Source organism: Neodiprion virginianus, chromosome 7 (assembly GCF_021901495.1).
Source record: "Neodiprion virginianus isolate iyNeoVirg1 chromosome 7, iyNeoVirg1.1, whole genome shotgun sequence".
In the NCBI taxonomy this organism is placed as follows: Eukaryota; Metazoa; Arthropoda; class Insecta; order Hymenoptera; family Diprionidae; genus Neodiprion; species Neodiprion virginianus.
The window spans coordinates 2,998,350-3,023,319 of NC_060883.1; the positions used below are offsets into that span (position 1 = coordinate 2,998,350).

At 37.1% G+C, this 24,970-nt stretch overlaps 5 protein-coding genes across 11 annotated transcripts; 4 read left to right on the forward strand and 1 right to left on the reverse strand.

Moving 5' to 3' along the window:
• Positions 1–3: 3 nt before the first annotated feature.
• LOC124308537 (UPF0193 protein EVG1) lies at positions 4–5,022 on the forward strand. 5 transcript variants are annotated; one of them, XM_046771340.1, is made up of 7 exons: positions 4–98; positions 1,039–1,381; positions 2,216–2,356; positions 2,822–2,958; positions 3,107–3,203; positions 3,380–3,526; positions 3,652–5,022. In XM_046771340.1, exons 3-7 carry the CDS (start codon positions 2,260–2,262, stop codon positions 3,876–3,878), a joined length of 705 nt encoding a protein of 234 aa, XP_046627296.1. In that variant the 5' UTR covers positions 4–98; positions 1,039–1,381; positions 2,216–2,259; the 3' UTR covers positions 3,879–5,022. The 5 variants fall into 5 exon arrangements, with proteins under 5 accessions (XP_046627296.1, XP_046627295.1, XP_046627297.1 ...); XM_046771339.1 differs by having other exon boundaries at positions 33–511; XM_046771341.1 differs by having other exon boundaries at positions 33–511; positions 1,155–1,381.
• A 615-nt stretch (positions 5,023–5,637) lies between these two features.
• On the forward strand, positions 5,638–11,531 carry LOC124308522 (uncharacterized). 2 transcript variants are annotated; one of them, XM_046771309.1, is made up of 10 exons: positions 5,638–6,119; positions 6,203–6,511; positions 6,619–7,268; positions 7,370–7,585; positions 7,670–7,999; positions 8,535–8,733; positions 8,830–9,002; positions 9,101–9,198; positions 9,311–9,572; positions 9,668–11,531. In XM_046771309.1, the coding sequence occupies exons 1-10, from the start codon at positions 5,987–5,989 to the stop codon at positions 10,229–10,231; spliced, it is 2,934 nt and encodes a 977-aa protein (XP_046627265.1). In that variant the 5' UTR covers positions 5,638–5,986; the 3' UTR covers positions 10,232–11,531. The 2 variants fall into 2 exon arrangements, with proteins under 2 accessions (XP_046627265.1, XP_046627266.1); XM_046771310.1 differs by lacking the exon at positions 5,638–6,119 and having other exon boundaries at positions 6,251–6,527.
• A 900-nt stretch (positions 11,532–12,431) lies between these two features.
• Positions 12,432–18,474, forward strand: LOC124308523 (uncharacterized). Its single transcript, XM_046771311.1, has 10 exons — positions 12,432–13,199; positions 13,289–13,594; positions 14,061–14,704; positions 14,821–15,033; positions 15,101–15,421; positions 15,687–15,885; positions 15,976–16,148; positions 16,266–16,363; positions 16,470–16,731; positions 16,820–18,474. The coding sequence occupies exons 1-10, from the start codon at positions 13,058–13,060 to the stop codon at positions 17,357–17,359; spliced, it is 2,898 nt and encodes a 965-aa protein (XP_046627267.1). The 5' UTR covers positions 12,432–13,057; the 3' UTR covers positions 17,360–18,474.
• A 37-nt stretch (positions 18,475–18,511) lies between these two features.
• LOC124308535 (uncharacterized) lies at positions 18,512–20,795 on the reverse strand. The gene is made up of 3 exons (XM_046771337.1): positions 20,664–20,795; positions 20,329–20,529; positions 18,512–19,402 (listed from the first exon to the last, which is right to left on the reverse strand). Exon 3 carries the CDS (start codon positions 19,326–19,328, stop codon positions 18,582–18,584), a length of 747 nt encoding a protein of 248 aa, XP_046627293.1. The 5' UTR covers positions 19,329–19,402; positions 20,329–20,529; positions 20,664–20,795; the 3' UTR covers positions 18,512–18,581.
• Positions 20,796–20,934: 139 nt separating this feature from the next.
• LOC124308540 (baculoviral IAP repeat-containing protein 5) lies at positions 20,935–24,841 on the forward strand. 2 transcript variants are annotated; one of them, XM_046771345.1, is made up of 5 exons: positions 20,940–21,067; positions 21,406–21,615; positions 21,847–21,967; positions 23,481–24,170; positions 24,782–24,841. In XM_046771345.1, exons 1-4 carry the CDS (start codon positions 21,054–21,056, stop codon positions 23,598–23,600), a joined length of 465 nt encoding a protein of 154 aa, XP_046627301.1. In that variant the 5' UTR covers positions 20,940–21,053; the 3' UTR covers positions 23,601–24,170; positions 24,782–24,841. The 2 variants fall into 2 exon arrangements, with proteins under 2 accessions (XP_046627302.1, XP_046627301.1); XM_046771346.1 differs by lacking the exon at positions 23,481–24,170 and having other exon boundaries at positions 20,935–21,067.
• The last annotated feature ends 129 nt before the right edge of the window (positions 24,842–24,970 follow it).

Here is a 24,970-nt window from a genome sequence, read left to right on the forward strand (position 1 = left end):
GGATATAAAGTGGATACGCGAAGCGCCTGTCGAGAGGATGCCGGACATGCGCACTGCGATATCCGCAAAGGCGTAACTCTGGACTATCAACCCTTAAAGTCGCTCGTTTTTTTACTCAATAATTTTTCAATTGTAATACATCATTTTTAAATCCAGGATGGCGATACATCCAAATTCGGACTTCAGATTCGTGATCAGCGAACCCAAAAACCCCCCGAGTAACAATCAAGTTTCGGCCAGAATCATCGAATCTTGATAGTTAATTCGATTCCACATCCGCCATATTGGATCCGCCATCTTGGATTGAGAAATTATCAAATTCGAACTTCAGATTCGTGATCGGCGAACCCAAAAACCCCCGATTGACGATTAAATTTCGGCCAGAATCATCAAATTTTTTTATTTCCATATTACATCTGCGATCTTGGATTTAGAGATTATCAAATTCCTACTTCAAGTTCGCGATTAGAGATCGTAAAAATCACCGAGTTACAAAATTCAAGCCAAAATAGTGAGTTGAAAAATTTATGACTCAAAACGTTGATATCGAGTATTTTCTTTTTACCCCGCAATTAACGATGTGATGATTATTAATATCGTAATTTTTTTACGATATAAAAAAGTGAAACTGAGTGGTTATAAAAATAATCGAAACTACTAAGTCGGGATATCGTGTTTTTTTTTTTCTTTCGCGGTTGGTAATCGGCAGCTGATTTTCATAAATATGAAAATTTCACGATACCATTGTTTTGACTTCGTTTTTGCATTTAATTGATTGATGCTTACGTAATTTCAACCTTGAATGAATGCGAATAATAATGACAACATAATTGTATCTACAAGTCATAATCTTTCCCTGCAGACAAAAATTCGAACCAATAGCGCCAATCGGAGTATCCGATAATGAATTAAGCTTCGAATCGATCGATTAAAATAAAAAACCCCGTTTACGATCCATCCGATAGTAAAGGAATTCGCAGGACGTTGAAAAAATTGTTCTTTGAAATTTTTTCGTCATTCCTTCTTGTACAATTACAGAGTGATAAATTTCTCTGAATTTTCGCCGACTTTCCTGACCATTCTTCAAATTCCCTGAGACTTTCAAATTAAAAATAAGAATAATAATATACCCAGCGATCGATCATCTGCGGTAGATTGAACAGATATTGCAGGAATACGCGGTATATTGATGATACATTCACGGTTGTCGTCTTAGCAACGAGTTTAAACAATGTCGTTAATTTCCTGCCGCATCAGGAAAGAAGGAAGAAAAGAGAATAGACGGTGTAAACTCGTTAGGTTAAAAAACGATAAAATTCCACATCAGCTGCAGCGCCATTTGATTTTTTACTCCACGCACAATCAAATATCATAACTGCAGGTAAGTTTTTTAAAACAGACTTTCCTTCCGCTCTTCCATCACATTGACAGTTCTGCTACATGCATGTATGGGGAATTCCATGCGAATCGAACAAACGTCTGACCCTCGCCATTTTTGATTCGATTCAAAAAAATTTCTGCGATTGTCTCAACTCTTATTATCAGTGTCCTGTTTTTTTTTTCTCTTTAGACTTCTTATTCAATTGGTTACTTATTTATCAATATTGAGAGTGATTTTGAAAAAGGCCTTTTTTTGAAATTCTCCAAAACTGTACCTTCTTTTCCGAACATTTCATGATGGCTGATTTTTTAGCACCTTTAATCTTTCGATCAACTAAAACATCGTCTGACCATCTAAAAATTCCCAAAAAATTGTCAAAAGTTCTATTTTTCACTTAGAACATTTCTAGACTGGTTCAATTTTTGGCTATTTTTTTTTCCTCTCATTCAACTAATTTTTTCAACTTCATAATCGTAGGAAATAAAAGTTTTAGGAATTTCTTGGGAACTTTCAATGTCTTAATTGATTAAAAAGTTTAATAGTGCGCAAAAAAACACTAAAAAAAAAAATTCAGACATCATGGGGCCAGTCTCAAAATGTTTAAAAATGAAAATGCAATTTTTCAAAATTTTAAAAAACGTCCCTTTCAAGATCAGTCTCAATATTTATACATAATCAACTAGATAAATGAAACGTTTAAAAAAAATTCAGGACGCTGTTTCAGATTTGGGACAATTTCAGAAAAAATGTTTCCAACTAAATCAAAAATTTGTTAGGATCAGGCGCTTATTCGGTTCGCATGGAATTCACCACACGTACTTTATTTCACTGCAGATACTTTTTACACACCGCGAGGCAAGTGTAAAACTCACATAACCATGGAACCAAGGACTGAAAGGGTCGCGATTGGCGTCGGAGCGATCCACAATCCAGCAAGAGCGCAATACAGCGAAGAAACGCGAAATTTGATAAAGAGTATGAATTGCAGAAATAATACAATATGAATATTTATAGAGTCGATCGATAATAATAAGTTAGTTGTTTTCAACTCACTTCTTATATTTTTACTTTCCTCTACGTGATCTCACTCTGGTTGTTTGTTTGTTTCTTTGTTTTTTTTTTTTACGTGTTTTTTTTTCAATTTGTAATTTAAATTATTATTTAAATTAAAAAGACGCCCGTGTACGTATTGCGTATTGTTTTACTTTTCTTGCGTCAAGAATTTCTCCCGCATCCTCAATCGTTTTTTGCGAAAACTAAGACTGGAATCTATTACGGAATTGTTAAATTTTGTCTCAGAATTTTGTTCAAGTCTTACCCTCGTCGTTTAAGTAATTTGTAAATTTCCGTAGTCGTAAGTTACCAGGATTAATAATCATATTCGCATTTTATTTCTTCCTTCTCTCTTCTTCGTTCGTTAATATCTTGGCCAAATTACAGTTCTTATGGAAGAGTCTAGACTAACAATGATGCAGAGGAAATCTATACAAGACGCCGTCGACAGAGGTGAATCACTGCCACCGCCTTCGGCAACGAAAACCGCAAAAACAAAGAACGAAAAATTTGCCGAAGCACAGGTATTTTTACAAAACACTTTGTTATTGCTCTTTCACGATTATTTATTTCCTTTTTCTTCGTTTAAAAATCGGTGAAATTCTTTTTTAACACCTTCAATACCTATAATATATAACCTGAATCGTTATCATCATTAATTATTATACACAGGTAATGTTTCCATGCGTATGGAAGAAACGATCTCAAGATATAATTACAAAAAGCGGTGCCTACGAAAGGGAACAATTTAGACGGACGGCACCATTGCGTAAGAATTTTTATCATACTTTTACAATCTGAAATTTTTTCGCATAATATGTCTTCCGGTTCTCTGATAAGTAGTTCGTAATTTTTTCAAAGTTCATAGTTTTTGGTTGTTTGTTTGTATTTTTTTTTTTATTTCTCTTCTTCTACAGTGATTTTCTCATTCTCTTTTATCCTCAGTTAACAAAGAGAAACAAAAACGACATCTCGCATGCATAATGGCATATGGTAAAGACATGCCGCCGACTCCGCACGGTCCGAAACTTCTTCACAGAGGTCGAAAAATTATGCGTAAAATACCAGAAGACGTAGATCCGTTGAACGAAAGTGAGTTTTTCTTTCTTTGTTCAATTATCGTTTCTTCCAAAAAAAAAATGCAAATTTTCTCTCGAGAAGAATTTTTATTTACTATTTTTTTATTTATTTATTGACAAATTGTAATTTTATCGCAGTTGTAAAATCGATCGAGGAAAGAATCGAGTTCGTACACGAAATGGAAAGTTTGGGCCAGGGTAAAAAATATCGCCCGATAATACAGCAGGAAATAGCAGAGAAATTGAGGCTATTAGAAAAGATCGATAAGCAAAGATCGGCCGACGTTAAAAAAATCGTACAACGATTCGAGCCTGATAAATCCTCACCAAAACCTCCCTTTCCCCTCGGAGAATTGGATTGCTAATAATCGCCTCCATAATTCAGGAAAAAAACCAGACGGGGAGGTGAAAATTAAGTATAAAGTAATCAACGAGTAGTTAAATTTTTTTTTTTTTTTCTTTTTTCAATATAAAAAATGATAATGAAGAAATAATGATTTCAAGTATCGATTATTGTCCATATTACTGTGTACCCAGAATTGTTCAGAATTTCAATTGTTCAACAATATTTAGCTGGACCGATTTTTGGGCAAGTTTAGATGAATGAATAAAATAAATAAACATACATAATAACCGTAAAAAATTATCGACGATTTTAAAAATTCAGCCGTAACGGTTGTTCATTTTTCTTCTTCTCCAACTATTTCATTTGTAAACTGTACTCACTTGCGCGGTAAAAATTCATCAAAAAATCATTCATAGATCCGGAATTTGTATGTTCGACGAATATATTCTAATAGGTGATAATCTATATTTGGGTACTGTGAGCAACAGACGGTCCTAAATTCCGAATTCCCTAGCTGAGCGTCAATTTCCTAGAAGTTGTGCCGTTCGTTCTGCACGTAGACCGGTTTACATTTACCGGTAAATAGAAAGTTATTGTAAAATCAATCCAAGGTCAATTTATACTTTTAATTAATTGAATTAATTTTTATATATATTCGTAAACGCCTACAGTTATATATACTTGTTGGCAAAAAATATATCCCATTCTGCCTAAAATCATGCAGCAACTAATTACCGGTATAATTTTTCCCGGTAAAGGGCTACGACAAGGAATCATCATACGGAATCTATTATATAATTACCACATAATTAGTCGAATCGGGAATATTTGTATTGCCAAAAATTAATATTGGTAATAGCTTAACAAGAATCATTATTACTTACGAATATATATATAGATAGTTTTATTACCTACAAAATGGAAAAAAAAAACGGCTTCGTAACTTGCATAGTTTCCGAGATATCCAGATGAGAGTGTTTGCATAGCCCTCATCTCGTGTTAATCAAATGGGAAAAATTCAAACCGGATGCGTCACCTTTTAGAATTAAGACACCGTGCTCCGATTTCACGAGGCTTCGTTTGCGACTCAAAACTAACTTTTTCGAAGGTACGTAAGAAAAAAAAAATTTAAAAAAAAAACACCCTAATACATATATATATATATATATATATATATATATATATATATATATAATACATATATATATATAAACATAAATTGACGATATTGATGAACGATATTTTGTTTATTTAATCTGTTACCGTGTTTTTCTTTCACCGACAATTTTCGAATAAATGTTTATATGATGTCGAAAGCCGGAACTGTAATGGATGAGCAAATCTGCATTGTACAATAATAACACTATCACGACCATCGCTATCTTTTTACAAGGACATAAACGTCGTCTGTAGAAATGTAGAAAACTTAAAAATAACCGGAGTTTGGACAGAAAGAGCAAAAGAGATAGATAGATAGATAGATAGGTCGATAGATAGATAGTACGTTTTATGCTCTAGATAACTTTTACTTTCTACTTGAAAATAAACTAAATATAAAATGATGAAAATAAACGTAAGCAAAATATTAATTAGTATACGATATAAAAAAATCGACCTGTATATATATATATATGGATATAAATAAGGTAAGAAGTAACTAGAGAGAGAGAGAGAGAGAGAGAAAGCCCGTCAGTTACATTAATCCCTCCTCAACTTGAGCCTCAGGCTACCGATAGTAGGTATTTATTAGCCAGTCTCGTTACTGGTTGTCTGACTTGAAGTGTGTGTATGCGTCTTACATTCGCACACATTGCTGGAAAAGATTATATTCCGGAAAGATTGTTTATCTAATCTTTGCTACGCTGCTGTAGCGTTCTTTTACGCAACTACACCGCGCCGTCTCAGTCGGTTCATACCATTCTTGGTATTCACTTTGTTCGTTGTGTTTTCCTACGGATAGCGGACGGTAGAAGTGACCAACCACTCCTCGCATGTTGCGAGTGCAATTGTGCGTAGGTAGTTTACACCATAGGCGAGTATTATAACAATGTGAAAGCGACTGAGTAATTGGAAACAGATAATTTTAAAGTGCAGTTATAACAACACCGATGTGATCGCATAGTGATCATGAAACCTTCGAACAGAAACGCGAAGCTCAAAGAAATTCTCGGCCTTATTCAGCGGCCGGATTACAACGCGGCGTCAGAATCGACCTTCGACGATCTCCTTTCACACATCGAGAAGAGCATTTCAAACAGATGTAAGATTTTTCAAACTTTGCGTATCTTCCGATATGTATTTTGAAATCGAGATCAAAGCATTTTTTTTTACAACGTTGCGCAGGTTGCAGAAGCTGCGACATCGACAAGTCGATCCTGCAAAAATGGGTTCTAAACGCACTGGCAGCATGGACTTCGGCCGAGAAGAAACCGAGTCAGTCAGTGATAGTGTTCACCGTGAAACTGGTTGGACTTCTGAGCCGCGACGAGTTCGATTTTCTATTCTGGTACCGCGAGGATGCGTTCAAAAAAATGTGCGCAGCTTTCGCGTTCAAGAAAGACGACATTCAGACGTCCGTTAAGGTTGCCTACGTTGGAATGTTCCTCCAATTCGTTAATCACAAGAGCGGACGACGTTGGATCATCGAGTCTGGTGAGCGTGAACCGAGGTTTGACGATCAACTAGTAACATTAATCGAGAACCAAAGTCTCATCTTGGAGGCAATATCAAACACGATGTGAATATGATTCGTTTCACAGGTGCATGGAAAGAAGTGGTCAAACTCACCGAATCGAGTAAACAGCCGCAGGTCGTGACCAGTGAGAGTAAAAAATTCGTCTGCAAATTACTCCTCGCCGAATCGTCGAACACGACATTTTGCGAACAAGTGATTTCGGTGATCGCCCAGCCTCTGATCAACCGCAATATCGCCACTCCGGTTCATCCTGAGCTCGAAGATCTCAACAATCCGGCACAAAATGCCGAGTTTTTCACCGCGTTGGAACTGATAACTGAGGTAATGGAGAAAACGGTGTTCGCCACGATGGACAACACCATACCGCGTCTTGTGGCGACGATGACGAGTCTAGATTTGCAGCTTCAAATCTTGTTCGAAACATGCACAAGCCAAAGTTTCTACCGTCACATTATGAACCTGATGTATCTGATTGTGTTCACAAGACTGAAGGACGGAATGACGGTACCCGACGGAGTGGTCGAGAAAGAAGTTTGGAGGGTATTCAAGGATAGCTTAAGGTACATCGAATCGGTGCTGATAGTCAAGAGACACATCCAGGACATCGTCATAGGCGAAAAAATATTCTTGACTTACTTGAAAAGGATGAACAAGTTATGCGAAATCAATGAACCCGACGATAAAAAAATCGAGCATCACGCCATTCTGATGATGGTAAGAAGAAGTCAGATCGGGATCGGAGGATTCAAATCTGTTCACTTATAACGAGAATCATGTTTGCGGTATTTCATCTCAGTCTTGTTTCTCACTTGCAGCTAATGCCGATGTCATCATGCGTAGCGAGAGGCGAGGTTGATGTGGATATAATCGAAACGTTGGCATACAAACTTATGTCAATGACTGACCCCGCTACCCAGAGATTGAGCTACATGGTTCGAAGTACCGTTCTCAACGACGATGACCTACCGGCGGAAGATATCGCCAAAACTTCGGCCCGGCTGTCAATCGATGTCCTGGACATCGTTGACAGAGTAAGCTTCGATCGAACCCATTAACTTGGTGATAATGAACAGTGTTGTGACTTATAATATCCTCGACATTCTTCTCGTTCACAGGACAGCATGGTGGTCATATTTCAAGTGATGTCGCACACGTTGAACAACTACGTTAACTTGCGGAGCAGTAAAATGTGTCCGAACGAAGTGAGTTGCACCGGTTTCGCAGATCTCAAACAAGACGACATAAAGAATGTAAGAATTGATAGACGAAAGTGGCGAGTTCGCGGGGATCCGATTATCAAATTCCCAGACCTCTTGTCTACACTGATGGACGGTATCGCGACGATTCTGACCAAGTATCAACTCAAGTGGCAAGACTGTTTGGAAACCATAAGCATTCTCACCCTGGCAGAAGACATCATCAATCATCCAAAAATCACTCCGAAGGTCAGTTTGTACCTGATTTTTGAATCTTTTAGATACAAACGATCTGCCAATGATACGTTCGTTCGAAGGGCTTAGCATTGATCAATCACACAGTGCCAACTCATTGAACCTATCTTGAAACCTTCCACTTTCAAATACCTACAATTTCAATAAAAATTCTTGTGTGAATATTTACGGATATAATACTTGGTATTAAAATTTCAAGAATTTTAATACTTAGGAATTTTCAAAAGAGTGTTCGTACTTAATCTTAGAGCATACGATAATAGTTGTCAACGATGTCTTCGGCTTGTCAGAGATTATTTTACGCAACTTCCAAAGCATGAGTGTTAGGTATTTGAAAAAAAAAACATCGTATGTGGCATTTCAAATGAATTTGTGCGATATAAATTATTTTCGTTAAGATTCAAATATCTCATCGCACGAGTAAAGACAACAAAGTTGGATAGCACAGCACCAAATTGATCAATTGGTCTCTATTTACTTTGGAATAAATTTGACGTATTCATGTTCACTTATCCTAATATCATTCAAGGTATGTGTCCAAGCACTGACACTGTGCAAATTGGCAGTGGAAAATTTTATGGCACCAAAATTGGCATTGTTGGTGCAATCCGACAGTCGCGAGGATGAAATGGGATGCATTTTGTACAAAAGAATGCACGATCCTAACTGGAAGGTCAGGACTAGTACTTTGGACGTGATTAGAACGATTGCGACGATATCGGAACACAGTAAGACCCCGGAACAAGAATTAAATAATGAAAAAATATTTGAACCAAATTCAGTACTGTGAATTTAATCCCTGCGTTATAAAATCATTCTTCCAGAATATCCAGCCTACCAAGATTTGCTCATTGTGAATGGATTCCCAGAGCTAACAATCGACATGGCCATAAACGACGACAATCGTTACGTTCGATCAGGGGCGCTCATATGCATAATAATTTTTGTCAAAATAAACAGAATATGGAACGAAAAATTTGTCAACCTTGATTTGCCAGTAAGTCGATCACTTTTGACGTTGTTTTGTTGAACGGTGTAAAAAATTCACTTGTGATGTCTCACGCGTGACGAATCACCACGATTTCTTTCTTTCAGAAATTAGCCATTGATCTAATGACCAACGAAAGCGAAGCGATAGTGCGGAGAGAAGCGGTTATGCTTGTCAAAGAGTTGTACGTTCAAAGGAAATGGCCGTGAGTTTCAAATGTTCCCCTTTAACGATGTAAATCAAAGTGATGAACAAAACGTTTCGACAAGCATTCGAATCATTTCGTGACTAACGCTTTGGGTTCATGACTTTTGCAGAAGATCAACGGTGAACGAAATGACGCAAGCAATGTGTGTGGTGGCCATTTCGGATCTTGACTGGGAAGTCAAGGTGAACGCGATTCTATTCTGGAAAGAAGTTATAAAATCGCATTTCTGCGACCAGGGTATGCTAGACGGAACGTTTCCGACCCACACATTTTCCAAGGAACATAGAAAAATAGTTTCCCTCGACGAACAGGAAATAAGAAAACGAATTCTGAAGGCCCTCGACGAATTAGCGAATCGCAGTTGCCTCGGTGTAAGTTTTCAATTTCATTCTAAAAGTGTTTTGGACACGTGCCTTTATCACAGTTGATTATACTGAAAATTCGTTGACAAACTTTTGCTCTGCAGGTACTCCTGGTCACTTTAGAAGACGAAAGTGATTTCCAAGTCCGCAAAGCATCCGGAGACATAGTAAAGAGACTTAAGCAATCTTTTGTAACTTACAAGATAAGCCCGTCTTGCAGCATGGAAACCGCTTATCGCAATCAAGACCGTGTTACGACATCCGGCAACTCATCACCGGACAACAACAGTCTAGGTCGTCGGACTGCGGATCTGCAGAGTGAAACTGGAGAATCCGAAGATAATCACGAGTTGCAAGCGAACCTTATAAACTCGTTTACAGACGCTAAGGAAGTGAATTTTTTCTCACCAGTTAACGAAGGCATGCATCAGATGAGCATAAACGCCAACGGAAAATTGACCAATGAGGAGAAGTTAGAACGCGCGTCTAAAGTCGGAAGAAATGAATTCATACAATCCGTTGTAACGTGTGACGTCGACAGTTTCATAAACGAAAAAAGTAACTCGCTAGAGAAGATGTGCACGAGCAATTTCGAATCTGTCGTTAGAGACATTATCATTGCTCACAATGAAGGAAATAACACGACTGTCATTGACCGATTTATCTAATAGGGGTCGATCAAGTTTGAAATTGAAATACAAGTAAATAAGCTTGGTTTCTTTACTTTATAGAATACCTACTACAATTTTACAGACATCGCATTCTGTTTGACTGACCATGACCTGATATTTGTACAGTTATCAAAACCAAATCATAAACGGAAGCATAATATCGAATACAATTTCTCTTTTGCACTCGATTATTATAAACAGAGTGAATTTCTAACGACCGCATCGTCCTTCGTTTACTAAAATTGAATACGCACATGCCGCGATCCGAGATCAACTGTCTGCCAGGGCAACCAACCGTCACAAATGTAATTTCAAAAATGTTTTCGGAGGTAGTTATGCTCATTTCATAACTGGCAAAATTTTCGAGGTTAGGGACAGTTGGTCGACCTGGTAAACAATTGCTCTCGGATCGTGGCGCGTGCGCATTCAATTTTAGCAAACGTCCGATCTGCATACAGTCGTTAGGAATTCACTCTGTCTATGTAAAAGGTATACATATAATGGCGCGATAGTTACATGATTATTAAAATCATGCATAATGGATCTGATGATAACTTACCGTCCGATCATCGGAGAAACTTTGTCAACTATCAATCCATTCTGATCACCACTCACTTGATCACCACTTCACATAAATTTCACGTAACTTAAGTTTTTACGCGAAGAGCTCAGTGTATCGTAATCAAGCGCGCAAACGATTGCGAAACTGAAAACCTTCCAAATGACTTCACCACACAACCGACGCATCTAAAACTGTTCAAGTTTGAATAACAAAATAATTTCCAACCAACTTCACGTCATTGCAAGTACCTAATTTGCATAAATTGACGTGAATTCAAATTATTTCAAATGGGTTATGCAGCGCATAAGTTCAGGTGAATTTAAATGACTGATTCAAATGAATGAAACGGACTTCAAATGACTTCCATTGGCTTCATATGAATTCGAGTGAATCATAAGACGAATTCTTATTAAGTGTTTAATGAATTATATCTTGATATTTTTCTAGTAGCAGCATTTAATTACACGTATTCAACACTTGACGTACAATTGGTTAGAGAATGGATTGCTATTTGTCAGTAATTCATTATTTACATTAAAATACGTTGCGAGTTCAATATTGATTGTGCAGGTAGACCACTCGAGAATGACTTACGCACTCAGGAAATGAAAAAAATCAGTAGAGAAAAGTGTAAAGATAAATTATTCGTATCAATGAGTGAAACGAATGAAAATTTCAGATAGTTTTCGAAACTAAACTGTGAAAATCTCTGTAAATATATGTATATTCTTGTAATCAAGATGTAATTTTTCATGTGCATGTGGATAGTATTAATCATTCCTCTACACATTTTCCGAAACTAAATCTCGGGTGATGACAAAATTCGCATCAATCAAGGTGCTGATCGCCTCACCCCCGGAATAAACGGTCGCAGATTCGCGCCAACAAATTTACGAGAGAAACGATCTAAGAGAGATTGGAATCTGATACATTTTTCCATCATGCGGAGCGTGATGTCTTTGGAGATTAAGTCGTCAATACCAACGATTGGTAACCCCGTTTGAATCCGCCCGGAACGCACCGACGCCGCGACGCTCGAATCGAAATGACGCTGCGTGCGGTGCGCAAAGGAGTTTCCATTTCGCGTCGCGAGTGCTGCCACCACTGAAATAGAGACGTGAAATTACGTTTCAGTGGATGCCACTGGCAACGTAAACGTAAGGAATTCTGGAAAGCTTCTTTCTTCTTCTTGTCTTTCCAGATGGCTATATCAAGGTGTGGAATGTATGTACCAAATTTTAGGCAACCAAGGGTGAACAAGCGTAGCCATTGGAGACGACGGCTCTCGTGCTGTGGCAAACAAACACGTTGCGTATTGAGGAAATTGGTGACAGCACCATAGATGTATAAGAATAGAGCGAAAAATGCAACATTCTCGCATGAGAAGAGAGCTGCATTGGAGCCACAGGCATCCTTGTCTGGCATGTGGAACTAGACAAGGATGCCTATGACTCCAATGCAGCTCTCTGCTACCATGACAGCACGCATGCTCTGATTGCACGCGATATGCGCATGCGTAGTCCATAGCATTAGGCTTCACGAATCACAGTAGTTCCTGAATACCATCGTACAATCATCATAATCAACATGTGTCGTGGATTCAACGCACGAGCCTGATGTCAATATGAGGAGTGAGGGACGCCAGTGTTATCATTAGTGTGATATAATTACAGATATATGTATTTTTTCCACATTAAATGCGCAATGGTAGCTGATTACCAACTGTCTACCTCCTTAAGTCATTCCATTTCCCTGTTACAATTAAAAATCTGCGAGTGGGGAAGAACTCAAGTATGCAAATAACGCGTGCAGAATAAGTCGGCTGGTCGCGGTAAATAATTAACGTTATGCGGGGAAGCCAACGACGACATGCACCTGTAGCACACGGCACACATACAAGTCACAAGCAATGAAAATTATTTGTTCAAAAGAAGACGAAGACGACAAAGAAATACATAATCAATCTAAAGGAAAAAAAACATTTATGCCCCATGTCGTCTTTATATAACTGAACACACTTAGGAACACACTTACATACACAAATGTGTGCATAAAATATCACAGCAACCGAACACAGTCATCTGCAAAACTTGAAACTGACACAAAGAGAGTTTTTGCTCTAGAGAAAAAAAGTGTTCATCTGGCTGAGGTTGACAATGTTTTGGCAATAAATAAGTAATCCTTTGCACCGATCGCCGGATAAACTTACACACCACTCATACTATCGTGCAAATACGATTGCTGGCATAAGTCCACTTGCAATGTCCTCAAAGAAGTCTCCCGATAGATTGGACAAGCTCAAGGAGGTTCTCAATCTTTTCTTGCTGTCCGACTACTACATCTCTTCGACGACTTACTTCGACATACTGCTGACCCACATCGAGAAGGGTATTTCCAACAGATGTAAGTTATGGACAATATTCGTAATCACTTACCTCCACGGTGCCAATTACGCAGAGAACTTGGACAATGGACGTTTGCAATTCTTCCAGGTTGCCCAAACGAAGAAATCGACAAATCCGTTTTGCAGAAATGGGTTTTGAAAGCTCTGAACACTTGGACCGTGGAAAAGAAGCCCTGTCAGGCTGTGATGGTGTTCACCGTCAAGCTAGTTGGGCTCTTGGGTCGCGATGAGTTTGACTTCCTCTTCTGGTACCGTGAAGATATATTCAAGAAACTGAGCGCCGTCTTTGCCCTAAACGATGCAAACCTCCAGGCCTCTGTCAAAATGGCCTATACGGGCATGCTGCTCGAGTTTGTTAAGCACAAAAGCGGACGGCAGTGGATTATCGAGGCTGGTAAAACGTTAATAAACATTTCACACGCATCCATAGTGGCAAGCGAGATTTGCATGAGACAAGGAAAGCTAGATAAACAACAGAATATTTCAAACTTTGCTTGGAACAGTGATTTTCCCAATGTTTCATGTATGTTCTTTAGACATGAATTACTCTTTTTCAAACTTCTTTTGTTGCACCAGCCAAGCAACAACTTGCAATACAATTGTCAAGTGCTTATCTCCTCATTCGTTATCTCTGATTATTGAAACCAGGAAAACTGCAATTTGTTCTTTACTACCTCAACTTGAATTAATATTTCAATTTTGACTCGATACAATGTAAATTACTAGTCACAATTTATCAATTCTGACAATTTAGCGTTTCCAAGTAGAAAACACAGTCTTGTTGTCATAGTCAATTTATTTAATGCATTCAAAGTAATGAACTTTCCACACACACACACACTTTATTATCATTTCTACAGAAACCTGGCGAGATGTGATAAGGTTTTGCCATTCTAACCACACACTGTACGTGACCAGAGAGAGTCAAAATTTTGTTTGGAAATTGTTGCTGGCCGAATCAGGAAACACGACATTCTGCGAACAGGTTATTTCCAAAGCTGTTGAACCTTTGGTCAGGAACAATTTCAGTTCTCAGGTTCACCCTTCGATGGAAGAAAATTACCTCGAGCAAAATTCTGAGCTTCTTACTACGTTAGCTCTGCTCACAGCAATAATGGAAAACACACTGTTTGCCAGTATGGATAACACGATACCCCGACTCTTAGAGTCGATGGCGAATCTGGAATGCAGGATAAAAGGATTGTTCGAAACCTGCATAAGCACAAACTTCTATGCACACATTATGAAACTTGTGTACTTACTGTTGTTCATGAGACTGAAAGATGGAGTCAATGAAACGGATGGGACCGCCGACAGCCAAACGTGGAAAGTTTTTGCAACCAATTTACGTTACATAGACTCTATGCTGGTTGCTAAAAAACTCATTCTCGACATATCAAGGGGCGGAAAACTCGTTTTAACGTACTGGAAGAAGATTACTAGCCTATGCGCTTTAAAAGAGCCTAGTGAATACAAGATGGAAATCCACGTGGTGATTCTAATGGTACGATCTTCATAATAATCGAAAATCGATATTTTAGTTCAAAATTCTGATCGCTAAGAATTTATTTTCATCTCGAGTATGGAAGGAAAAACCATTTTAATAAATGTGTTACACAGATCATGCCACTGACCGTTTGTATGCGGCTTCCTGATCTGGCTGAGGACGTATTGGAAATCTTTATGCTCAAACTCTTTGCTTTAACGAATACTTACACCCAGAGACTAGGCTACATGAGTCGCGACATTTTGATCAGAGGAGATTTGCCGACTGAGTTAATCGCCAAAACGTCTATTCAAATAGCGCTGGAGACCATAGACCTCATAGACAGGGTGAGTAAAAGCTTCTATCTCACATTTCCAAACGTTTGATGTTTTTTTTTTTTTTTTATTATTGCAGAACAGCGCGGTAATCATATTTCAATTGATGTCGCACGTTCTAAAGCAGTACGTAGTTGCGACAAACGAAGAACCGAAAAGCCAACCCGCGACTTTGTCTCAGGAGCAGAGAAACGAGCATGTAAATCGCCACGTACCAAGATACAAGGGAATTCTTTATGGCGATCCAATAGCGCAATGTCCGCAACTCTTGGTAGCACTGCTCGAAGGCCTCACAATAATTCTACAGAAGTATAAACTCAAGTGGCAAGAGTGTTTGGAAACTATTGGCATTCTTTCAATGGCTCAAACAATCCTGAATCATCCAAACGCCATACCCAAGGTACGCATAGTGTTTTCATGCGTTTCGGTAAAGTTGGTTTGTAAATAAAAATGAGTTGCGAAGAAAAACTATGAAGAAGCGAGCAAAGGAAAAAAATAACTCACAGAGGTAAAAAGTTTGAGGCTCAAAAGCTGCAAAATGAGTATAATTTCTTTTCAATTAGTTCAGGGCTCGATGTCTGGGTACCCTTTAACCATTGCGAAATAATTTTATATCATTGACTCTTGGCTGAACGCTTGTTTGAATGAGACTTAATATTCTTCAGGTGTGTCTCCAAGCACTTTCGCTGTGCAAACTGGCGATTCAGAATTTTATGGCACCAAATTTGGCCCTGCTGGTGACATCGGACAGTCTGACAAACGAAATGCGACAGGTATTGTACAAGAGGGTACACGATCCAAACTGGGAAGTTAGAGACAGCGTTTTGGAAGTGATCAACACAATCGCGACGATATCCGAAGACAGTAAGACCGCGTCAAGAGTTAGAATAAGAATCTAAACGAAACTTGGGATTTTTAAACTAATCGCTGTCTTTATCGTGTCTTTTGCTCCAGAATATCCAGCTTTTCAAGATTTACTTCTCGGGAATGAATTTCCACAACTAATCGTGGACGTGGCGACAAAGGATGACGAAAGCTACGTTAGAGCAACAGCACTCACCTGCATCGTAACGTTTGTCAGGATAAATCGAATATGGGATGAAAAATTGTGTCATCTTGATTTGCCGGTAAACCGACCATTTAGCATAATTCTGTTGAAAAGATAAACGATTGAATGATTTCTGAATTGAAAGAAATCAGTCTTAAATGTAAATTATAAAATACCCTGGTATTGTCACTTTTAGAGAATGGCCATTGACTTGATCGCTAACGAAAGCGAAGCAATAGTGAGAAGAGAAGCGGTCATGCTTGTCAAAGAGTTGTACGTTCATAGGAAGTGGCCGTAAGTTCAAAGATTTTCTTCTAACAGGGTAAAGTGATCGAGAACAAGTATTTAGCGGAGTAGGTGAAATTCAAGCCACTTCATGATTCGCTGACAATTTTTACAGAAAATCAACAATCCATGAAATGGCAGAGGCTATGTCTATGGCGGCGGTCTTGGATCTTCACTGGGAAGTCAAAGTAAACGCACTTCAGTTCTGGACTCAATTTATAACGTCGCATCTGAGTGATCAAGGAATGCTTGACGGAGCATTTCCCACTCATACATTTTCCAAAGAACATAAGAAAATAGTTACCCTTGATGAGAACGAAATAAGAAGAAGAATTTTAAAGGCTCTCGACGAGTTGGCGCGCCAAAATTGCTTGGGGGTAAACTTAATTCCCTTTAAAAGATGCGAAAGTGTGGTTCCTCTTAGCGGTTAACTCGTCTGAAACTAATTGAATAATTTTTCCGTAGGTACTCCTAACCACGCTGGAAGACAGTGATTTTCAAGTATGCAAAACGTCTGGAGAAATAGTGAAGATGTTGCAGGAAATATTTGTCAAATACAAGATAACTCTGTCTCATAGTACAGAAGACGATGTCCCTCGGGACCGTAACAAAGAAAGAGTGGATTTCGAAGTTTTACTGCAAGCTGAGAATCAGACGGGTGTTAACACTCGAAGCGAAACGGGAGAGTTTGAATGTCAGTCAGTGATACCGACCGATATAATCGACCTGATCGCAGAGGCCGACGACATGAGTCTTCTGGGCTCTGTTTACAACCGTTCGAATATAAGCATCGACGGAGAGTCATCAGAATCTGAGAAACTCCAATATGTATCAAAAGTTAGAACAAACGAATTTCTCCACTCGGTTCTCGGCTTTGACGTGAACGCTTACATAGAGGAAAAAAATCGATGGCTAAAAACCTATACAAACAGCTTCAGCTCTGTCATCGACGATATCATTGTTGCTCACGAGAGACACAATGTCAACGATATGGACTGTTATTAGCAGTATGGAGATCAGAAGAGAATAAAATGTAATTTAGACAGAATTTACTCTGTGTATGGACATATTATTTTTTCAATTAAGTTTTCTACGTTTATAAAACAACATCTGATGTACTCGCGATCATTTTTACGCATTTGATATGCGTTTCAGAAACTAAATGGCCAGAATGATATTATCATTTTCTGAGAAAACAAAACAGGAAAGAGATGCTTACTATTCATAATTACTCGTTTAAAATAATTGTCTACGTAATCATAAATCTAGAATCGAAAAATGGAGGGAAGAAATGTAAAACTGAAACGATTATTATATTTTTTTTTACCTCTGAAGCAATTAAATATCACAAATCAAAAGAAAACATAATGTATAGCTACTTTCATCTTTTATATCTAGTTTCACCTTAATTCTATATTTTAATCAGTCTCTATTATTTCTTGATGTGAAAAAAAAGGAAGAAAATTTTTTTCCCATTACCCAATATTTTTTTTTCCCACTGGTGATAATAATACTCTTATTGATATTATTTGACTATCATAGGATATATTGTATAAGCGTTATTCGAAATTATTTCATCTTGTATGATATTATATATTACTTGGTTTGTATTTTTGTTAATTGTTAATTGTTAATCGGTAATATTAAAATTGGGATACTTGTTTTGAAAGAAGAAAAAAAAACCATATTTACCAATAAACAAAAATCTCAGAACTTTATGAAACGATATTCGTATGAAATGAAATTAAGGTAAACAAAAAATAGCTATAACGACAAGTAAGAAACAAAAAAATCGTGCAAAATGACAAATAAACTTATTTATGGAAATAAAAAACGCCAGAAAATACAAAACACATAATAAAAGTAAATTAGCCAATCTCGAACTGAAGTTGCACAAAAGTGGTGAAACAATTCAGTTTTTTTTTTTTTTTTTGTTTGCTTTATAATTTTTGGATTTTAAATAAAACTGTACTGAAAGAGTTGAAAACAAAATCAGACTTATTGCTTGCTGTTTGCCGAGCCTATCAAATATATTTTACCAAATATTAAAAACGATGATTGTAAATTTTTTAATCACAGATTAACGATTATTAATCATAAAAAATAAAATCATATAATCAGAAAAAAAAAAGAGAAGATAAAAATAATAAAGAAAAATATTCTGTATTCAATAGTCGTTTTGAAAAACTGAAATCTTTTCTTTAACCAGAGTAATTGACTCTTTCTATCACGGCAGGCACAGAAAAGTTTCTTCGAAGTTCGAAAGTCTCGGTTGACCCAGAACATTGGAACTTTCATTGCCTTGTAAGCTTTCGCCTGTCGTTACATTTTGCAAGAATCCACAGTTTTCTTTTTCCTTCTGCCGAATCACAGTCTTGCAATGATTTTTGTCATTATTTTTGTGAGCAGCTGCGGTTCTCCCGCTAATTTTTCTGGTTCTGCACTTATTCCGATCAATTTTTGAGCCCGTTAATTTAGGTCTTTCAACTTTACCACAGTCTTTTTTCCCCCTATCCATATTTCTCAAATCGCGGCAAATGCCGTTTACGCTATTGACAAAACTCTCGTCGCTGATTTCCTCTACCTTTCCAAACTCAATTTCCCACTTGTTTGGGACGATTATCGAGCTATTTGCTTCGCTAAAATGCAGTTGCAGCGGAGTGTAATGATGCGCCGTGTTTAATCGGCTTTCAGCATCTATGTTTGCATTTTTATTAGGTTCGTAAGCCGGACAATAGTTATGACCAATGTTGGCATAGTATTGCTGTAGCGCAGTAGAATAGTTTGAAGTATCAAATATTTGTTTCACCATCATCAAATTTCTTTCCATGCACATATAATGTACAAGATGTATAACCGACATCGACAACTCTTCTGATGTGTGAAAATGTTTCTGATGATTATGAAGATCAGTTATTGAATTTGTCAACTGCTGACATATTATGCACGGATATTTAGCATCGTTCGACGACATCTTTTATTCTTAATTCTCTATTCTTCTTAATTTTCATACGACGCTGCCGCCTTTTGATTTTTTCTCAGTTGGGCCTGAAGAATCATAAGCACACCGAAGGAAAAACAATACGTCAGTATAGTTATCTCGGTATCCTTGGTTTTTATTACCTATTTTTACTCTTAGTTTTTCTCTACCTAATTCATCAGGTCAATTAAATTTCCTCAAATTTTTCAAACAGTTTTTTGTTTATAAAAAAACTATCACCTTGATGACTACGATTATGACTTTGTTTTTTCTTTGCTAATCCCTTCTTCAATCAGTCTGCCGAATGAATTAGCGAGTGGCTTTGAGAAATGCAGTACGAATGATTTCTAAGAAATGAGCATCGTGTGAGAATGAGAAAAATTCTGAAGAAACTACAGCAAAGATTCGAGTTATTTTTCATTCCATCGACAATAACGTTCCAACTAATCACAATTACCCTCTCTAGAACTTTGCTTCTTATTGTTTTCGTAGAATACAATTGTCAACAACTCGACAAAATTATCTTCAGAGCTAATAAGTTAACAGATTTCAACTAACGTTGGATCAGAAATTCCCACCAGGTGGCTTAGAATTCTCGCAAGCAAAGTTAGCGACGACTCAAGAGGTCAACAATAAATTCATCGTATCGCTTCACAGATCGATGACAAAAGTAATCATGCGTATCAAAATGTGCCAAGTGTTTGGAATTCAGCGAAAGAGATATCTGGTCAAGATGCAGTACATTAGCGAATATAATAACCTCGTATGTTGTTCGGTGCAAAAATCATAAAACAAAGCTCAACATACGTGTTCAACATACGAAAATGGCTGCATAACACGTCTGTTGATATCATGCAGTTGTAGACATACATACTTTGTACAACAATCTTTACTGTTCAATTGTTTAAAATCACCAACGAGTTCTGGATATTTCTATCGTACAACGTACGCAAAGTAACAATTGTAACGGTTATTGATGTATGTAATTACATACCTCGATTGTGACGCTGTTTTCTGCCTGTCTGATCTATCGATGAAAATTGATGAACCAATCGCCACGGTATTTTTTCACCTAATTAACCCCACGCGACGTATAATCGTGATAATACGTAGCTCGGAAATCGCATCGCGTTGTTTGAAATCTAGTCGACGTGAAGATAGGCAGAAACGACGCCGGCAATTCTTTTCGCGGGGACTGCCGACCGTTAAAATCGCAAGGATTTATGGGTAATGTTGATTAAATATTGTACATAGACAATAGACACGACATTCGTTTCGAAGGGAATGAATCTGATTGGCTGGAATTTTATGCAAGAAGGATATACTTACGATGCTCAATTGAATTTTCGTACGAGAAAATTCACCCTCGGAACAAAGATGCTTCTGCCATATTCACGCACGATTAGACCTAGTTTTTAGATTCTTAGGCTTCTGACGAATCTCGGTTGTCTCTGGATAAATGAGCCGCTCACGATTTCTGTTTCAACTCTTCTAATTTCCAATCCTTCAGTTGGAAATCACGTTGCAGCCTGCACTCCCGACTCACTCGCGACTTGATTTGAAACTGCAGCTTCTATCGTTCGATTGTTTTTTCACCCAACAGAATTCGAATCGATAGTTCGATACATCGAATTTTCAAATTAACGTAAAAAACCCAGCAGAGCTGTTCGTATATTCGAAAAAATAAACAAATCACAATAATTATTAAATAATTTCGATATGGAGATACTACAGTAAGTGAATATTAATTTTGTAATCTGCTTATTCGACTAGCGCTTATTTGTAAGTTCGAAAAGCATTCTGCGATAATCAGGACCAGCGGAATCTGTTTCCGAGTCGCTATTCTAACCTAACTGAACCTCACTTATGATTCTAATTGACTGTTCTTCGACTGATCAGTTATGTATAACTCAATTAATTCATTTTCTACACATCGGCTGCAAATCTTGCTATCAATCTCCGAGTGTAAGGCTTTTCATCAGGGTTTCATATTTTATTTCGAACACAATTTAATGCGGAAACTACGCACCGATTTTATTAACACAGTTTGTATCCTCTGTCTCCTTGACAGTTCGCTGCAAGGTATCCATCCACAATTCTGGAAAAAAAATAGACTCGAGTCGTTTGACAACTGGCCATTTCAATCTGACTGCGTTTGCACTCCAGAACGAATGGCTGCCGCTGGTTTCGTCTTGATCGGTGGTCGAAACGATCCAGATTTGGTCGAGTGTTTCGTCTGCAGCAAGCAGCTCGACGAGTGGGATTCGGAAGACGATCCCTGGTAGGTTTAAGTCTTTGAAATACCACTTGTTTAATTTTTGCATCGACTCTTTTTCTTTGGCTTACGTTCTTCGCACGGAGTTGAAATTGATTGTGAATAAAAGAAAATGTCCGAGTTGTTATTTGTTCTCCTATCACCCAAAAACACATCCTATAAATTGTTCATCGAGTATAAACTGTGCAGACAGTTTACTTTTCAAAGTTTTGATCTCGAATTTTACGCGTTTTACAGGAGCGAACATTTGAAGCACATGCCGTCTTGTCCGTACATTAAAATCGGAAAACAAGATGAGCTTGATTGGACGGTTCCAGAGCTATTCACGCTAATAAAAGAATTCACCAAGAAATCATTGGTGAGTGTTTGAGTTTTTTTTTTTTTTGTTTTCTCATCCAGAATCTAACCGGTGAAGTTTTGTCAAGGTTCTGCATATTACAATCAATAAACCGCAAAGATTCAATCACTGAAAATTCTTCAGCATTATGCGGATGTTTCAAATGAAATTCAACAATTATATGATAAGCAAAAAGATCCGAGTTCAAATGACGTTCAAAAAATGCATACTTCTCGAAATTTTTATTATGAATATTTATAGAAATTAATATCTAAATTTATCATAGCAATACTTCATATTTCTAAGTTCTTTAACAATATTCTATCGCAATTTGGCCGATCTCGACGAGTACTTTGGATGAAAGAACGTTGATCGATCGAAAAAATGATGACCAAATCACCTTAAAAGCCTTTATAGGCATTTTATAGAATCTCAGATTCTTCAAGTGTTGCATCACAAGGTCAAAGAAATACACATGTTTTTTTCCCTTACCACAATTCATTCTCGGCATCTATATGACAAAATCCTGTTTGACAGGTATTTGACATTGAACGGGCTGTTGAATTATCTCTGTCGAGATAAAAGAAAAGAAGTATAGTAGACACGTGACACGAACAATATATTTGTAAAGATATTAATCGTCATCCAGATTCTCCTCGTATATCGATATTATTAATCGTTTGTAACATCGACCAATTTATTGACAAGCTTTTGCCAGTGATCCCGGTGTTAAGATTGTTGGGAGAGCATATTAAATTCTGTATGCGCGCTACCGCGATAGGCAAGCATGCCACGGGCCTTTATCATCGCTCACAGATGTAATTGATAATTTTCTATTGGCTTATTGCCTCTTTAACACAACGCAGATATCATCTGGTTCGTTTTCCTTTTCTCTTTATCTACGACACATTTACCAATTGATGATAAATTCTGATACGCGTCGATCTACACAGTGTCTGATTTCAATCGACCATATCGTACGAAATTACCTCAGCGCAGCGGAATACCTTAATACGTACATTTTTTTCGATTTTCAAAACTTTTACCTCTGTTTTGCACAATTTTGGGGATGAAAAAAATCTGAAATTGTTGAAGAGTGCAATTCAAAAATATTTTGTCCGCTTTGAAACTGCCAAGTTCTTCTTTTTTTTGTTCGAATCTAAATCAGTTCCTGACACACCGAGCCTGCTTGTTTTCGAATTCGATATTCCGTCCACATTGTATGTGAAAAACGGAGTAGCATTGAAAAACATCAAGTTTTTATCTCGCCTCAGGTTTTAATACAAAAATTCTTTAATCTCATATTCGACAAGTTTATATTATACTCGTTATATACACCAAAGTTTTATTGCATTATAAGCTGAAAAATAACAGTCCTCAGGCTCTTTATCAATTTTTTTAAGTGCTTTATTATCGTCGCACGCTTTTCGACCATCGACTGACTGAAACCTCGAGTTCGGGTTACACCTCAACTCCTTCCACTAATTTACAACCATCTCAACGTCCGCTCGCTCTCTATCTAATTCTCTTACAGACGCGAAAACACGAGGCTGCAATTTCTGAGATAAAAGAGGAGGTGGCGGAGCTGTCGAAGCTGATTCCAAAGAGGAAGCGAAGTCGAAAGCCTTCGAATCGCAGCGTTAACTTGAATTAACGAATCAATTGATCGATCGTCGATTCCTGTTGCATAATCATAAAGTTTCTTTTAATATAATTTTAAGTTACCGTAGTTTTTACACTTTTATACTTATCACACACGTACTCCTTTTTATCATCTCGCTTCTTCCCTACATTTACACTTTACAATGTTGCTTTCTGAACGCTGAGAATAAAACTTGCCTCATTCGAAGATAACGAAAAAAAAATCATCCGCCACGTTGTCTTGTTATTTGCCTTTCGTTCTTTCCTGTACAAAGTATCCGAGTGTTTCCAATTAAATTTTTATTCCCAGCGATGAATAATTCACAGAGGAAAATACAGCGAGACTTCCATGGCAAATTATACCCAACGACTTGATCAGCGTATCTTCGTTGCTGCTTTTTTTAAATATTTGTTTTTTTTTTTTTTTTTATACGTCTTCAGTCAATGCTTATTAAGTCGCTTGTTTGATACGTAATGAGTTATAATACTAAGTGTTTTTGTATCGCTATCATTTACCTCCGATTAAAATAGTCATCGGCAATTATAAAACGTTTATCGAAATTCTGAACGATGCCAATTTGTGGTAAGAAATATTAAATCAATGGAAATTGACGAAATTTGAGAAAAAGCATTCTGAATATAAATAAAACCTGCCCTGCATATCCGCATTCTAATTCTACACGTATTCCACGATTCGTACTATTTTTCATCCTTTTGCGTTTCGTCGTTTCGATCTTTTTTTTTTTTTTTTTTTTTTTTACGATTCCACTCCTGCACCTAATATACTTTGTTTTTTATTTTATTTTATTTATTTTTTTTTCTTGTCTTACAGATATCTGAACGTGAATTAAAAATACATCGAAAGATTTATTATACCGTTGTAATTTTGCTCCAATAGTTTATTATACCGCTATGCTTCAATCAAACGCAGGGGTCGATAATATACGTTTATAATAAAAAGCGGGAATAGTTGAAAAAACCAAATTTAATGTCCCGTTCAAGTTTTCATATTCAAAAGTTTTATATTACCTGAATACATATATTAATTTTCCTATCACGAGAAAATAATATCAGGGAAATTTATTCGCTGACAATTTTTTGTTTTCTGTTTTTATTATCGAGTTTCCAAAAATTGTCCTATCAAAAATTGCGAAAATTTATTTTCACACACACGCGCACTTTATTTAATTTCAGAAAATTCAACGATCGTGTGTAAAGAACAAGGCTTACAAAGAATAACAGGGTAAAATTAAACAAAAAAAAAAGAAGAAATTTAATGACCTTAGAAAAGATACAAGAAGGTGGAGATAAGTTATTAAAAAAAAAAACAAAGAAAAAAAGAAAAAAAAAATAAAAGAACAAAAACATCAGCGATCAACGCGG